Source organism: Cebus imitator, unplaced genomic scaffold, assembly GCF_001604975.1.
Source record: "Cebus imitator isolate Cc_AM_T3 unplaced genomic scaffold, Cebus_imitator-1.0 Scaffold73, whole genome shotgun sequence".
NCBI classification, from domain to species: domain Eukaryota; kingdom Metazoa; phylum Chordata; class Mammalia; order Primates; family Cebidae; genus Cebus; species Cebus imitator.
The window spans coordinates 5,741,586-5,756,497 of NW_016107388.1; the positions used below are offsets into that span (position 1 = coordinate 5,741,586).

Consider the following 14,912-nt stretch of genomic DNA (forward strand, 5'->3'; position numbering starts at 1 on the left):
CAGTGATTGGGATGTAATGGAAATGCCAAATAATTTCAAGAGTTTTGTAGTCAAGAGACTGTGGTAATAGTCTGAGAGTTTCATTATCAGAATTTGCTCATACCAGCCACAACTCACATCATAAACCACTTATTGGGCTAGTTGTCATGTTCTCTACAAGGCGTCCTATCAGGATGATAAAAGGTAGCAATACATGTAACAGACCCAGTTTAATTCTGTATTCAAACCTAAAGTTACTTTAAGATACAAGAAGAAACCAGAAAGCTGACTCAGTCAGTCTTTCCAGACCTTAAGGTATTTGGGTTTGCTCTAAAGCAGACTGAGAACCAAAGACCTCAGTGCAAGCCATTTATTTGGGAGATAATCCCAGTAAGCACTTGAGAAGTGAAGGAATGGGAACAGTGAGGCGGGAAAGGAGAAAAGCCAATATGGGGACATTAGTGAGCTGGTTACTGCTGTGGCTCCTTTTTCTTGCTAGAGACCTTCAGAGAAACTCTGTGAAACATCCCTCAGATCTGTCCCACCAGGGGAAGCCCTCAGGCACAGAAGCAGGAGTTAGAGGATTGAGATAGAAAGCTGTTAGCACACCTAAACTGTCTATCAAAGCAGCAGATGCAGCTAGAAATGGACCCAAAGGACATGAGATGGGGCATCACTTGCATTTGCTACAACAGGTGACATGCCTCATGAAATGTCTCTTGTAAAGGCATGCTGAGAATGCAGAATAGTGACACTGAGATTGTCCGTGTACACATGAGAAGATGCACAAATACCCATCATCTGGTTTACAGCACCGTCATTACTGGACTAGTAAATGGTTTTGGTCTGGATGCCACAAGAGGTTTCCATCAACAACATGGAGCCAATAGTTGAGACTCAGGTAGTGTGTCTTCACGTTTCAAATTGAAATTTAATCTGATAACAATGCAGGGAGCTGTTAAGACAGCTCCCAACATAGGCAATACAAGCGATACTAGAGTCACATTTTTTACTATAGAGTACCTGTGGCTAACAGTCAACTGTCATTTCTGGTAACTTTTCAGACTTACCTAAATTCATGACCTTTTCCTCAGATAACTTTAGGATAGCTATTCTCAACAACAGTCTATGAGGGAGTAATGTGTGAAGGAGATCTTTTTATTTCAATCAGTATAGCACTGACTTCAGGTCCTGAATCTCTCTGGAAATGCCAGTGTATTTTTGACATAACAAACTAATTCTGTTTAGGAGTGAGGATTCCAGACTGCTTTTTTACAACAAACCCAAGAATATGTTCTATTTTCATCTACAGAGGAAGATGCAGGGGAAAGATGTATTGAATGAGGGAGGGAAAAAGGGAGAAAAAGAGGGATGGAGGGAGGAAGGAGGAAGGAAGGAGGGAGGAAGGAGGGAGGAAGGAGGGAGGAGGGAGGGAGGAGGGAGGGAGGAGGAAGATTTCTTTACATTACTAAAATTGTAGTAGAAAGGGAGGGAGGGAAGGAAGGAAAGGAAGGAAGGAAGGAAGGAGAAAGAAAATTTGTCCCACATGTCTCAAAGTATATCAGCACTCATAGAAAGGAAACGTGCTCTACATTAGGCTGCGTGGTTGTTAACCTGATGCCTTAATGAACTGCTCCTCGGGGTAAGGGTTTAACAAGAGAAAAGCCTTTGTGTTGGGATTTGTTCCTTTGTTACTCTGGATGCTACTACAAATGGAGAAAATAAAACTGCAAAAGCGACAAAGCAGCCAGAAGTATATTTTTAATAGATAAAAAGTAATTTGCTTATTTTTCCTACCACATTGCCCCTTTTGATGCTAACTGTAGTAACATTATCTCTTCTAAGGTATTGTGCTGCTTCTGGCAGTCACTGGGCTATTATTATTGCTTGCATTTGTCGTGCGTCAGACTAGTTATTTCTGTGGGATTTTTTCTCTGTCTCCTGTACTAGATTGATAAATTTCAAGTAGCCGCAGTGTCACTTGGAAAACTGCAGAAGGTGCTGTTGCGCTGTGAGGCCAATGACAAATCACAGTACTGGTACTGTGAAAAAGTCATAGTCAGAGAGCCCGGCACCACAGCCGAGTACGTCTTCACCTGTCAAAGGTAAGATGCTGCACTGTGGATGATGCCGTGTGTGTGTGCATGTGTGTGTGTATATCTTTTAGATCACAGGTTTGTTTCATTAAGTCAGGATTCCACATCATGTATCACTCACTGATTGCTTAAATAAACAATCTTTTGCTAAGCATTGTAAGGAAGACTTATAATTTCTTATTACCACAATGTTCTGTGTGTCACAAAAGACCAAAAGTTTAATACTGGAAATTTTTACATAAATAGAATATTTGTTTAACTGTTGGTTTCTTTACGTTACTAAAATTGTAGTGTTACAACACTTTCATAAGGGAATTAAGTGTGGAGAATTTTACAGAGAAGAACTTTCAGAACAGAATGTAAGAAAGACAAAGATTAAACTCTAGATAAGTTGGACTTTCACTTGAGCCCCATGAGAATCAGTCCTGAAAGCAGCTCTCTGAATTCCTGACCTGGCCCTTACAGGCCAGGCTTGAGACACAGGTCCCACATATACTTCCTTCTTGAAATCTCCTCATAGAAATCCCATACCTTCTTGCTTAAGAAAATGTCACTATTTTTCCAAGAAGAAGTGATTCTCCTGCCTCAGCCTCCCAAGTAGCTGGGATTACAGGTGTGTACCACCATGCCCAGCTAATTTTTGTATTTTTAGTAGAGACAGGGTTTCACCATGTTGGCTCTTTGCTGAGACTTGCTATTTCTCAAGAAAATGTTTAGCTTTGGCTAGATGGGCAATCATGTTTATTATTGTTTGGTCTCTGGGTTACAGGGAAGAGGCTGGGCCCCAGATTCACGAACTGAGTAGAAACCCAATCTGTTTGGACATGGGAAGGAGAAACTTGGGGTTCCATTTTGAAAATTTGAATCTTCAGTATCGAGGGCTGCCTGTAGCCTCTTTTTCCAAATAGGTAATCAACAGGAAATGAGATAACAAAGTACAGGCAAAACAGGGGTAAGGGGAAATTCAGGGGTCTGGATTTGGCCAAGAAAATTGCAACTTCAAGTCCTAAGCAAAAAGCAAAAAATAATGAGGCAATTCGACTAAAAATCCTAAAGGCATGCCACTAAAAACTGCCAACACCCAAGATGAGTGGAGCTGACTGCAGATGCACAGGAGCTGTGAGATCCACAGTAGGCCTCTTCTTTTTGCCTTTTAACCATTAAATTCAGTCAATTCCTTGTTCAGAGTGTCTGCTTAATTAATCCTTTATTTTCTCCTACTGCTACCTCTGCCCTGATTGATGCCCTTGGTTCCTCAAGACCAGCTCATCGCAGTCATCTCCCAATTGTCTTCCGTGTCTTTCTTCCCCAGCCTTCCTGCCCACCTTCCAAGCTAGCCCTTCTACGGTACTTATTAGCGTCATTCTGACTTTATCTTTTCTTCCCTCATTTCTCCTTTGTTTTATTTTGAATTCATTTTTTAGTATTTTATTGTATAGTTTTGCCTAAAAAGTTTTCAAGAAAAATGTGGTGGAAAATAATGTTCTAAAAGCTGTATTTTAACCACATCACTCCCCTGTTTAAAAACCTTCAGTAATCCCTGTTGCCTACCCAAAGAGCAATACAAAAAAGAACTTCCATTCAAGGCTTTACAACATCTGACTCTGTATTTCCCCCTCCAATGTGTTTGTATAGCTGTCCTCTTGCAAGATCTTAGTGAAATTAGACCCCTATCATTAACTAGACAAGTTGTGTTCCACTCTGCTTCTGTCCCCTGGAGTGCTATTCTTCACCCAGGAGGGCCTTTTGTTGCTCTGTTCTCCCCATTATAATCCTGTCTATCCTTCAAGTTCCGATTCCAATTTGGCCTGTAGGATGACTTAATTGGCCAAACAAGAAAGAATTTTTCTCTTCTCCCAATGTGTACTCAGAACTTAGCACAGCACAGGCACCCCCGTGTGATGAGTAACACGTAGCACTAAGAGGACTTGGGTGTCATTTCCCAGCCTGCTCCCACCCACAGCTCACAGGCATCTCTGGGGCACTGGTGGCAGCTCTGTTTTATTCCACGTATCAGAAGAGGTAGAGATGCTACATCCAGCACTTTCATTTTATGTTCTGATATACTTTGTCACATTAATTTAGCTGATTTGTTTAAATATGAAATTTCCTGGTGCATAATTTAGATGCATTCACTGCCACATTCGTGTCTACACATACATTTCACGTTGCCACCCATCATTTCCTGCACTTTCTTACTATATTTTTTGTGACGGAGTCTTGCTCTGTCACACAGGCTGGTGTGCAATGACTTGATCTCTGCTCACTGCAACCTTTATCTCGTGGGTTGAAGCGATTTTCCTGCCTCAGCCTCCCAAGAAGCTGGGATTACAGGCACATACCACCACGCCCAGCTAATTTTTGTATTTTTAGTAGAGACAGTTTCACCATGTTGGCCAGGCTGGTCTCGAACTCCTGACCTCAGGCAGTCCACCCTCATTGACCTCCCAAAGTGCTGGGATTACAGGCATGAGCCATGGCACCTGGCCCTTGCACTACCTTACTTCTTGTTTGTGCTGTGCCACCGTAGCCTCCTTTGGAAGAAGGAACATAAGTGAGAGCTTTATTATTATAATTTCAACGGGTTGCATGTGAAAGGATTTTAGTTACAAAATATATTGAACAATAAAAAGTAATGTATCAGATATGACATATTAAATAATATTTAATACCCTACACGTAGTAAGTCCTTAAGAAATGGTGGCTGGTGCTCATTCATACAATACCCTGATGAAGAAAGTAAGTTGCAAAAATAATTCTTTACTATTCTGTAGCTATAAAGAGATTGGGCAGGTCCTATTTCCCTCATTATTAAAGAAGCAGAAGAGTGTGTCACCAGGAACAGAACTTGGGGCACAGCAGGTTCCTTTCTACTGCAGATAAAGGCCATTCTGAAGCCACTTACAGTTACTTCTGTGCTCCCAGAGCCTTTCCTGTGCATGTGAGGTGAAGGTCAGTGTCCATGGGACCTGGAAGGCTGTTCTGAGGGGAAGGGAGAGCTGTGGGTACACGTGGGCTGGACCGGACAGTCCTGGGGCGGGGAGCTGGGTAGGGTGTGATGCTGGGTGTGTTCCTTGTGGCTAGTCAGTTCTGGGGTGCAGGCAGCCAAAATGCTCAGGTGCACATCACAGAAGAGAAAAGGAAAGAAAATCTCAATCATGTTCTTTAGAGCTTCCTCAGAGAACAAGAATTTACAGTATAGCACAGCTGAATTAGGGCAGAGAGAAAGACCACCAGGTGCTTGTTCCTTTTGTGGGCTCGGGGGAAATGCTTAGGTGAGACCCAAAGCAGAGCCGCGGGAGGAGGCTTCCGCTGTGCATCACAGAGGCTGTCTGCGAGTGCATGCATCCTCCTTTTTCCCTCTTCAACTGAACACCCACATCCTTATGGCTTTATTTTATTTCTATGCCTGAAGGTATTATTTTTCTGTCTTTTGTACATTTAATATAGATAGGGGTGTAGACCACTAAATTTCTACCATTTACACTGCAGGTTTGGCTATTTGAGGTTTGCAGCAAGCAAAATTTGTATTTGAATAAGGCAGACATTCAACTGACTTTATGAATTAATGCAAATATTTTTGTTTACCATTTGTATTCGCTTCCTGTGGCTGCCGTAACAAATTGCTACAGACTTGATAGCACTGAACAACTGAAATGAATCCTTTTGCAGTTCTGGAGGCCAGTGATCCACAGTCCTGGTGTCATTGGGCCTTGCTGTCTCTGAAGGCCTGGGAAACAGGTCCTCCTCACCCTCCCTGCTTCTGCTGGGCTCTGACCATCCTTGGCTTTCCCTGGCTTCCAACTGCATCACTTTGGCCTCTGCTCCGTTGTCACGTGGCTATATTCCTTTTGTGTGTCTGGGTTTCTTGCCTCTTTGTAAGGACACTATAGTCAGTGGACTAGGCCCATCCTACTCCAGTATGGCCTCATCTTTACTAATTATGTCGGTAAAAACTCTATTTCCAAACAAGGTCATGTTCTGAGGTTCTCGGTGGCCATGAATTTTGGAGGAACACTATTTAATCCAGTATACTTTCTGAGTGGATTCTGTAATGTACTGTTTAGTATTAAATTAGGGAATATCCAGATTTTTCTGTTACCAAACTTGAAATATTGTATACATGTGTATATATATGAGCCTTGACTTGAATGTGAAATCATTAAAAATAAGCATCTATCTTTTGATAGAAACAATGCCATTTACAATATATACTTCATAACCTACTTGGCCTAGAGGGCATGGAGACAAGGAGTGGTCAAAAGCCTCTCAGTGTTTCCTTCCATCACCCCTGACTGGTTTGGGAAGTGACATTGACATGAGCTTGCAGAAGCAAATTATTTGAAATAAAGGCCCTACCTAAGGAAATTCTAAATAGAAGGAAAATTTATAGATGCAGAAATTGAAAAGTTAAATGCAAATAATTACAAATACCTCATATTTTTAAAATGATCTAACTTGACTCATCAAGGCAGGGGAGCATGACCAGCTTTGTCCTCCCAAAACCAAATTGTGGTCAGAGTGACCCTGAGGCACACTCACCTGAGGGATAAGGACAAGATGCTGCACAGCATTCTGTAGAGTTGACATTGCAGCTAACACCTTTAAGGTGTTCCCATCTCATTTCTATTCAGGATTCTTGACTTTTAATATTTTTTTTTTTTTGAGAAACGTTGAGATTATTTCCTTTGTGCAAAGTATAAGAAAAGAAGATTTTAAAAGCTTTCCACTACAGATAGAATAGACTATCAGCAAAGCCCGAATACCTCTGGTAGGTGGAGTGCCACCTCTACTCCAGACCCACACCCTTTTCACAGCCCTCAGCACCTTCTTACTAATTGTTGAAAAAAAAGAGTCTGTTGTTCCACTGAAAAAATCATGTAAGGCTGGCCTTCGGGCAAGCCAAACTAAAGGCCTTGGATGCATCCTTGAGATCACACTCTGGGGGACCTCTTGCAGCCAAAAGCTGGCCTTGGCCACACGACAGGCCCACAGCTCAGCCAGGGCCTAGCAAACTCGTTCCTCTCTGCTCCTCACTGGCCTTCACTGTGTTCTCAGTTGGTGCTGTTGGATCTGAGCTTACCTAACTCTTGGCCATTCCCTGGTGCCTGGAGCCCTGTAGGCTTTCATGGGTATATTTACTGGTAAGTTGACAAAAGATGTGTCCCCTCTCCCAGGAGATCTTTCCTGAAGCCACAGGTTGGGAAACTAATTTTCCTGTACACCTTTCACAAGGTATGTGACGTTAACTCAGCATTTGCTACATTAAATTATGTGTGTGTGTTTATGTGTCTATCCTACTTCTCTAGCTCAGTACACTTTTCCCGAAGGTTGGGCTGATGTCTTATATTTTTACTTTTAGCTCATATCATGGTTTCTGAAATAGAATAGGTTAAATTTACATGTGCAATAGATTAAACCAAAGTGCATGTATTAATCAAGACACTATAAGCCCAAATGGAAGTCATATTAAAGGACAGATTTGGAATTAGGACACAAAATTTAAAAGGCTTAACTGTATCTTAACCTCACTAAGACATATGTAAACAAAATTGCCACTTAATTCTCATTTTTAAGTGTTAATGATAACAAAGAGCCAAAGAGTGATTCTTAGAATTACCATGAGTTTCAAAAAATAAAAAAAGACATGTCCCACTGGTATAGATTTTTAAGCAAAATGTGATTCAGTTGTCTCAGGATCTCAGTCTTGAAAGCTGAAGGGCTAGTTGACCAATCATGACCACAAGGGGGCTCCACCTTGACGGCCTGTCAGAGAGGGGAGTTTTTGCTGCTCTGTCCCTGCAGCCTCACACACTAGGAGGGCCACATCTCCATGCATGAGATTCTTAAGTGGAAGCGAGGCTGAAAAATCGCCCCTCTACCATCCCATTATTATAATAATTGCTTAATTGTCTTGTGGCAACTCTGGCGGTTATTCCAAGAAAATCAAACACGATGCACATGCTCTTAGGAGGTTGTAATTAAGTCCTTCAGTGTCCACAGGACAAATACTAGAACATAGTAGGTGCTCAGGAATTGTGTGCTAAATTAGTCAGTTGGTGAGTAAATCACGAGCTGAGTATATCATTTGTGAAGAGGGTCAGGAAAACAAGGAGGGGCAGCCCTGTTTAAACAGCATCCTTCTTCGGTGTAAGTACGGTTGACAAGAAAACTTTTACACCTAGGCCAGCCCTGTCTGAAGGTGTTAGTTTGTGGTGAATTAAAAATGAATTATCCCCTTACCTTGGCCATTTACCTTTCTAGGCTTTTCTTCCAATTCTCCCCAGTAGAGTACGTTTTGCTTCTGTCCCTAGGCATTCTCCAGGGATGTTGCTACTCTTTTCTCTCACTTGTTTTAGCTCATTTTATTCTTTCTTCTGCTTATTGAAATTCTTATCCCTCAGGCCCAGGATAAAATGTTATTCCATGCCATAAAGCTTTCTCTGCTTGCCCAGCCGGAAATGTGCTCATCCTTACCCTCTTTAAATTCCTCCAGGGCATGACATAGACCTCTGTGCAATCCTTGCTACATAATGTCATTCACTGCCGTCGTTTGTGAACGTGTTTGTCTTAGGTACCAGATGATATGCTTCTTAAGGCTAGGGTCTCATAAATTTGTCTTTATTGTTCAGTATGGTTTCTTGTACCAAATATGGATTTAGCAAATATTTATAGATAGGAATGGGGAAAGGAAGGAAGGGAGGGAGGGGATAAGGATGATGGATAGAAAACATAATGGAATCCCAAGTTGGAAGAAACCTCAGAGGTCACCTGATCTTTGCATGAGTTCCATCTGTAACATACTCAGATATCTCATTAAAAATAATTTATGCATTTATTTATTTTCGAAATAATTCAGCCTATGTACAAATGGTTTTATTTTCCCTTTCTGGGAAAAGGGGGGAGATGATAAATGATACAGATAAAAAAGATGTTGAAATTTTGATAAAGTACAGAAATGTAAAATACAATTTTTATAGGGAGAAGGGAATAATAAAAATTATCATGAGGCAGTGAGCAATCATTAAACTTTACTGAATTTTTTTCCTGAAAGAGGCCACTATTAATCATTTCTTGCTATTCTGAGCATGCATTTGTGCTGCTGCAGATTTCTGTGCTCTTCTTTGTCAGTTTGTACCATTCTTTGGTGCGAAAGTGACAAGTAGTGACAGTGGGAAACTGACAGAATGAGGTGCAGGGATGAGTCTTGCTCATTTTTTGGGGGATGGGACGGAGACATAGAATCTTCAAATATTTCTTCCGCCATTTTCAATGTGAATGCTTGCCAAATCTAAAATATATCTCAGGTTAAATATAATCTGTACTACTCCTTACCTTGTTATGCATCTTCCCCCAGCAAAACACCCTACATGTTTTAGGGCAGGAGCACCCCAACACATTCCATAGCTGTCTAATCTTAAAAGACTAAGAGATTGTTTTCCCTTGGCCTGCGTTTCCTAGCTAGGACAGTGAAAGGGAGCCTCCTGGTGACCTAGGGCTTTAGGCATTCTTTAGCTGATGGCTGCAGAGAATGGATAGTGTTCTTGGCCAAGCAACCTTCTCCTGCTGGCTTTTTATTCCACTCCTTTAGTGTCATCATCGCGCCTCTCAAGCCACACTGCTCCAATTCTCCCATCTATTCACTGGCTTTGGGGGAATTTCCTTGTCCTAATGCAAGAACTTGCTGCACTATCCAAGGCCCGCTGTTGTATGGCACATCTGAGCAAAGTAGGATGGTTGTTGGTTGACTGGCAGTCACCCCAAATATATTTTCTGTAACACCATCTATGTACAAGGCACTGTGTTTGGCAGTCAGAAAATGCAGCAGTAACTGTTTTACTGTCATACATGTATGTACGTTTAATTCTGTATCCTTCGTGTAGGTACTATTGGCATCCATAATTTACAAATGAGGAAACTGAGTGTTACAAAGATTAAGAACATGGGCCAAGATTGCACAAGTAATAGGTGTTGAAGCCAGGTTTTGAAACAAGGCAGTCTGACACCACTTGAAATTTAAACTTTGTATTTTTTTTTTTTTTTTTTGAGATGAAATCTTGCTCTGTCATTCAGACTGGAGTGCAGTGGTGTGATCTCAGCCCTATGCAAACTTCACCTCCCACCTCCCAGGTTCAAGCAATTTTTCTGCCTCAGCCTCCTGAGTAGCTGGGATTACAGGTGTACACCACTATGCCTGGCTAATATTTTGTATTTTTAGTACAGATGGGGTTTCGCCATGTTGGCCAGGCTAGCCTTAAACTCCTAACCAAGGCCACCTCCCTTGGCCTCCCAAAGTGCTAGGATTACAGGTATGAGCCACCGAGCCCCTTCCTAAAGTCTGTATTCTTAAATATGAAGCTAACTGCCTTTATCCTGGCATATAAAGTAAATTCTTGACATACATAACAATGTGGCTGGAAAGATGGGATACATAAATTAGAACATAACCAATAAAGTAAGATTGCATAATTAGGAGCTAAATGTGTAAAATAAGTTGTATGTGTGTTATTAGGTTCCAGAGGAGGAAGAGAAAGAACACTGTGAGCTAAAGTGGTCAGAAGAAAATGATATTTCTCATAGCTTTGGAAAAATGGAGAGGTGAATAATCCTGACAGCTGGGTAGGACTGTGAACTCACAGTTCACCTTTATACCCCACACTTTCCCATCTTCTGCTGATTGCAAGGCTAGTGTGGTGGCATCAGTCCTATAGCTCAGACTCTAAGACTCTAAGTTCCTTGACATTCTCAGATCCTTCAGTAACCCATACACAACCCCTGCTCCTACCCCGTCTTGTCCAGCAGCCTCCTGTGCATCAGTCATGTGGAATCTCATTGGACTCTGTACCTTTGCTAGTGCTGTTGTCTGTTTCTACGGTGCCCTTCCTGACCTACTTATTATCCAAACTTCAGCTCAAGTATCACCTCTTTGTTGAATTTTTTTTGTTCTTCATTCCTTTACATTTCCCCATTCCTGTCATTGAGTTGGTCAATCTCTTTTTCTGCTCCTGTAACATCTGTATTTAAGTCACTGACCACACTTTGTTACATTTATATCTTTACACATCCGTTTACTTCTTTTACACTGGAAGCTCCTCAGGTCAGGTTTCTTCTCTCTTTTGTTTTTCTTGTAGCCCCAGAACTTAGGAAAATGCCTGTACCACAAGGCACTTTCTAAGTATCTATTGAATGGATAGATGAAAGGATGGAAGGAATGAGAGCATGTGTAAGTGTGTGGGATAGCAATAACCGTGGTTTTTGTGGTATAATAATAAAATTGATACACCATGTAATACTACAAAAAAATACTTATACATGACTTTCCATTTCAGCTTCACAACAGTGCTATGAGGCAGGTAATTTAGTCAAAGAAAGTAAGCTTCAAGAGGGTAAGATCAGAAAGCTAGTAAATGGTAAAGCTGGTTTTCTGAGTCCAGTCTTTTTACGTGGTTTAGGGGAAAGCTGCCAGGATTAGCTGTTAGCTCACCCTAAGGATGTTTTCCAACATGATAATATTTTTACCAATGTTGATGATAATATTGTTTTTGCAGACACTGAGAAAGAGATTTTAGAGGAAGCCAGGTGAAAGCAAGACAGAAACTCTTACAGAGGAAATATTAAAATAGGGAGCCTATTTTTCTGTGCCAAGTTTCCCTGCAACCAATGTGCAGGCCATACTTTCTAGGCTGGCCCAGGTACCACACTCAAAATCTTAAACCCACCCTTGCCCTTTGCTCCAGCTTGGGACTAGGAGTGCTCTGCTGGAGCCCCAGTTGCTTTTACAGGTGATAGTGAGAGAGGACTGCCAAACCTGGAGAGGTGGGTGGTTATCAGGGTTAGCAACGTATCAATTTCATTCTCCACGCTACAGGTATGGTATCATTCTTAGTGATATGATGAGTATCTAATAGGATGGATTGTGTTTAACTATATAAATAGTAATTTTATAGTTAACATTTAGTGTGCAAAATTAGTGCAGAATCAACCTTATTTTAAAATAGAGAAAATCAGAAACAAATTTTCTCTTTTTTCTCCTCTCTCTTCCTTTCTCTCCCTCTCTCTCTCTCTTTTTTCTCAGATGGCTTCCTTTCATGTCTCAGGGCATAATTCATTCAGAAATTGAACTTCATCTTCAAGGTGAGGATTAATGAAACCATCAGTAGAAGAAAGTACAAGTTGATTTTCTTAAATCTGGACATCATGGAACAATATTCCCCAATTTTCCTCAGAACATCCCTTTGATCATTTATCTTTTATTGTTGGATTTATAGTGCTCCTCACGGTAAAAATAAAAACATATGTAAAGCTGTGTCTTAGAATTGTTATATACCCTACTTAAAGTTAAAAATCAATATAGGATTTGCCACTGTTAAAGAGTTAAACTCACGTTTCTTCTTTTCCCACTTACAATGTCATCAGACAGATCTATTATTAACTGCACTTCACTTTTATTTTTGCAGAAATGCAAATAAATCATCAACCTAAAATACAAGAGGAAGCAAATGGTAAATGTTGTTGCCACTTTTCATCTTTTAATCATCTGCAGTAATCCATTTCTGTTTCAAGATTATCAACCTTACACATTTTTTATAGTACATTCTTATTGAGTTTAACTATTGATTGAAAAATACTTAAAACGAACACAGGTATAAGCATTAAATTATAGTTGATTTATGAAGAGACTAACAGCAACTTTAGCCCCAAATGCTTTTTTTTCTTTAATGCTTCCCTTCACTAATTTAAATATATGGGGAAAATAATTATTTTCCAAATGGTTAAATTATAATAATTACTTTTAAAAAACTTATTTGCATATTTTTCTTAGTTTTCTTTTAAAGTCTTTTGTAATTATCTTTTTCTATTAGATCCTCTTTAATTAAAATCAGTCTGCAATTATAGTATTAATATGTTACATTTTAAAGTTGATCTGAATGAAATGGGTAAATACTGTTTACTAATATGCATACCAGGTTAACACATCTCTATGTTTTTGAAAATGGGTGTACTTTGTACAGTAGTTTGAAACTAGTCAAAAGTTAGTGCTAACATTATTTTATTCATGAAACCCTGTTATGATGAAGATGGCTACTGAGACATAAACAGTTCAAGCTTAAACTTGTATTTTCATCTATTTATATTAGGAATTGTGTTTCAGTTTAGTTTTTGTTATTTATTTTATAAGAAAAAGTCTGTTCATGTGTCAGACTCTTAGTATGGTCATAATTTTACTAATGTTGCAAAATTTCTTAGTAATTTTAAGGGACCTCAAGAGGTCTGTGTCTTACAATAAATCATCAAGTAATAAGGCTTGAAATGACATTCTAAGTAGAAAAATTATCCATTAATACCAGAACTTGGTGGGGCATATGTGGGTAATAAAGGCTAATAGTTTTAAAATGAAGGCTGTAATTAAGGCTGAAGTCAGAAGTCCTTTGTCAATGATGTAAGCCATGTAATCAATATCAGTGATGTCAAACATGAAGTTGGCATGTACAAGGAAAGTGTTGAGCTAGGACTCCGTTAGATATGCTTCATCAAGTGCAATTTGATTAAAATAAGCTATTTTAGTATACTTGCTTATAATTAATTATTTCTGTTGTCTTAATTTTTATGGCCTAATTAAAATGTATATTTTTATAGTTCAAAAGTGGATTAATGAGTTTAGTTAGTTCATGAGGCAGGCACTGTCATTGTGAATGGTCCTCTGTTATTTCATTTTTAAATTCTGAAGAATGTAAACTTTAATATTTCTTAGGATATAATTCTGGAAATACATTAGTGGTCTCATAGTTATGTGAATGAGCTAATTTATTGAGAGGTTAAGCAATCTAATCTATTGAGGCAGTGTTACATTGTGGTTAAGAGTGTTGAAAAGCAAACATGAGTCTTAGATTTTGAAAGTATATGAAGCACATGTATGTCATTTATGCCTTTCTATGTAGCTTCAGGGGGAAGAAAGTAGACCAAAATGGTATTTTAAGGAGAAAGGAAAAAGAAGGACTCAATCAAGATAATTTTTCTTTCATTTTGAGGTGATTAACACTAAATACAATTATGCACCATTACTAACTCCTAGCCATGTTTAATGAATTCCCACAATCATCTAGGACATATTTTCTAAACCTTGACACCTTATGTAATCTTAAATATTTATAATTCATATAGGTAAAATCATTTTTCATAGCAAAACTAACTACATTACTGACTTAGACTGAACTTGATTATGAGAGAATATTTTCAGTATCCATTGCTGGACTGAATTTCCTCATTGTTCTCAGGGCCTTAGGCATATTGCTCTTATATCGAGCCACTATGCTAAACTCTTTCATTATTTCCAATAAATTTATATTAATTCTGACTGTCCTCCCGAGGGGGTAGATCCAAGATGGCCGTTTAGGAACAACTCAGGATTGCAGCTCCCAGTGAAAGCGCAGAGGCTGCTGCAGGTGATCCCCAGGCAAGCAGGGCCTGGAGTGGACCTCAGCAGACCTACAGCAGAGGGGCCAGACTGTCAGAAGGAAAACTAAGAAACAGAATAACCTCATCATCAACAAACAGAACATCCACTCAGAGACCCAATCTGAAAGCCAGCAACTACAAAGACGACAGGTGAATAAATCCATAAAGATGAGAAGAAATCAGTGCAAAAAGGATGAAAACACCCGAAACCAGAACACCTCTCCTCCTACAAGGGATCACAACTCCTCACCAGCAAGGGAACAAGGTTGGATGGAGAACGAGTGTAATGAAATGACAGAATCAGACTTCAGAAGGTGGATAGTAAGAAACTTGTGTGAACTAAAAGAACATGTTCTAACCCAATGCAAAGAAACTAAGAAC

At 39.7% G+C, this 14,912-nt stretch overlaps 1 protein-coding gene across 1 annotated transcript in view; it reads left to right on the top strand.

The window, feature by feature from the left end:
* The window catches only part of RP1 (RP1 axonemal microtubule associated), a 262,671-nt gene that overhangs the window by 142,714 nt on the left and 105,045 nt on the right, over positions 1–14,912 (top strand). The window contains exons 22-24 of the mRNA XM_037739712.1: positions 1,930–2,084; positions 12,151–12,209; positions 12,533–12,577. Coding sequence (XP_037595640.1) covers positions 1,930–2,084; positions 12,151–12,209; positions 12,533–12,577 — 259 coding nt within the window. The remainder of the gene's footprint in view (positions 1–1,929; positions 2,085–12,150; positions 12,210–12,532; positions 12,578–14,912) is intronic.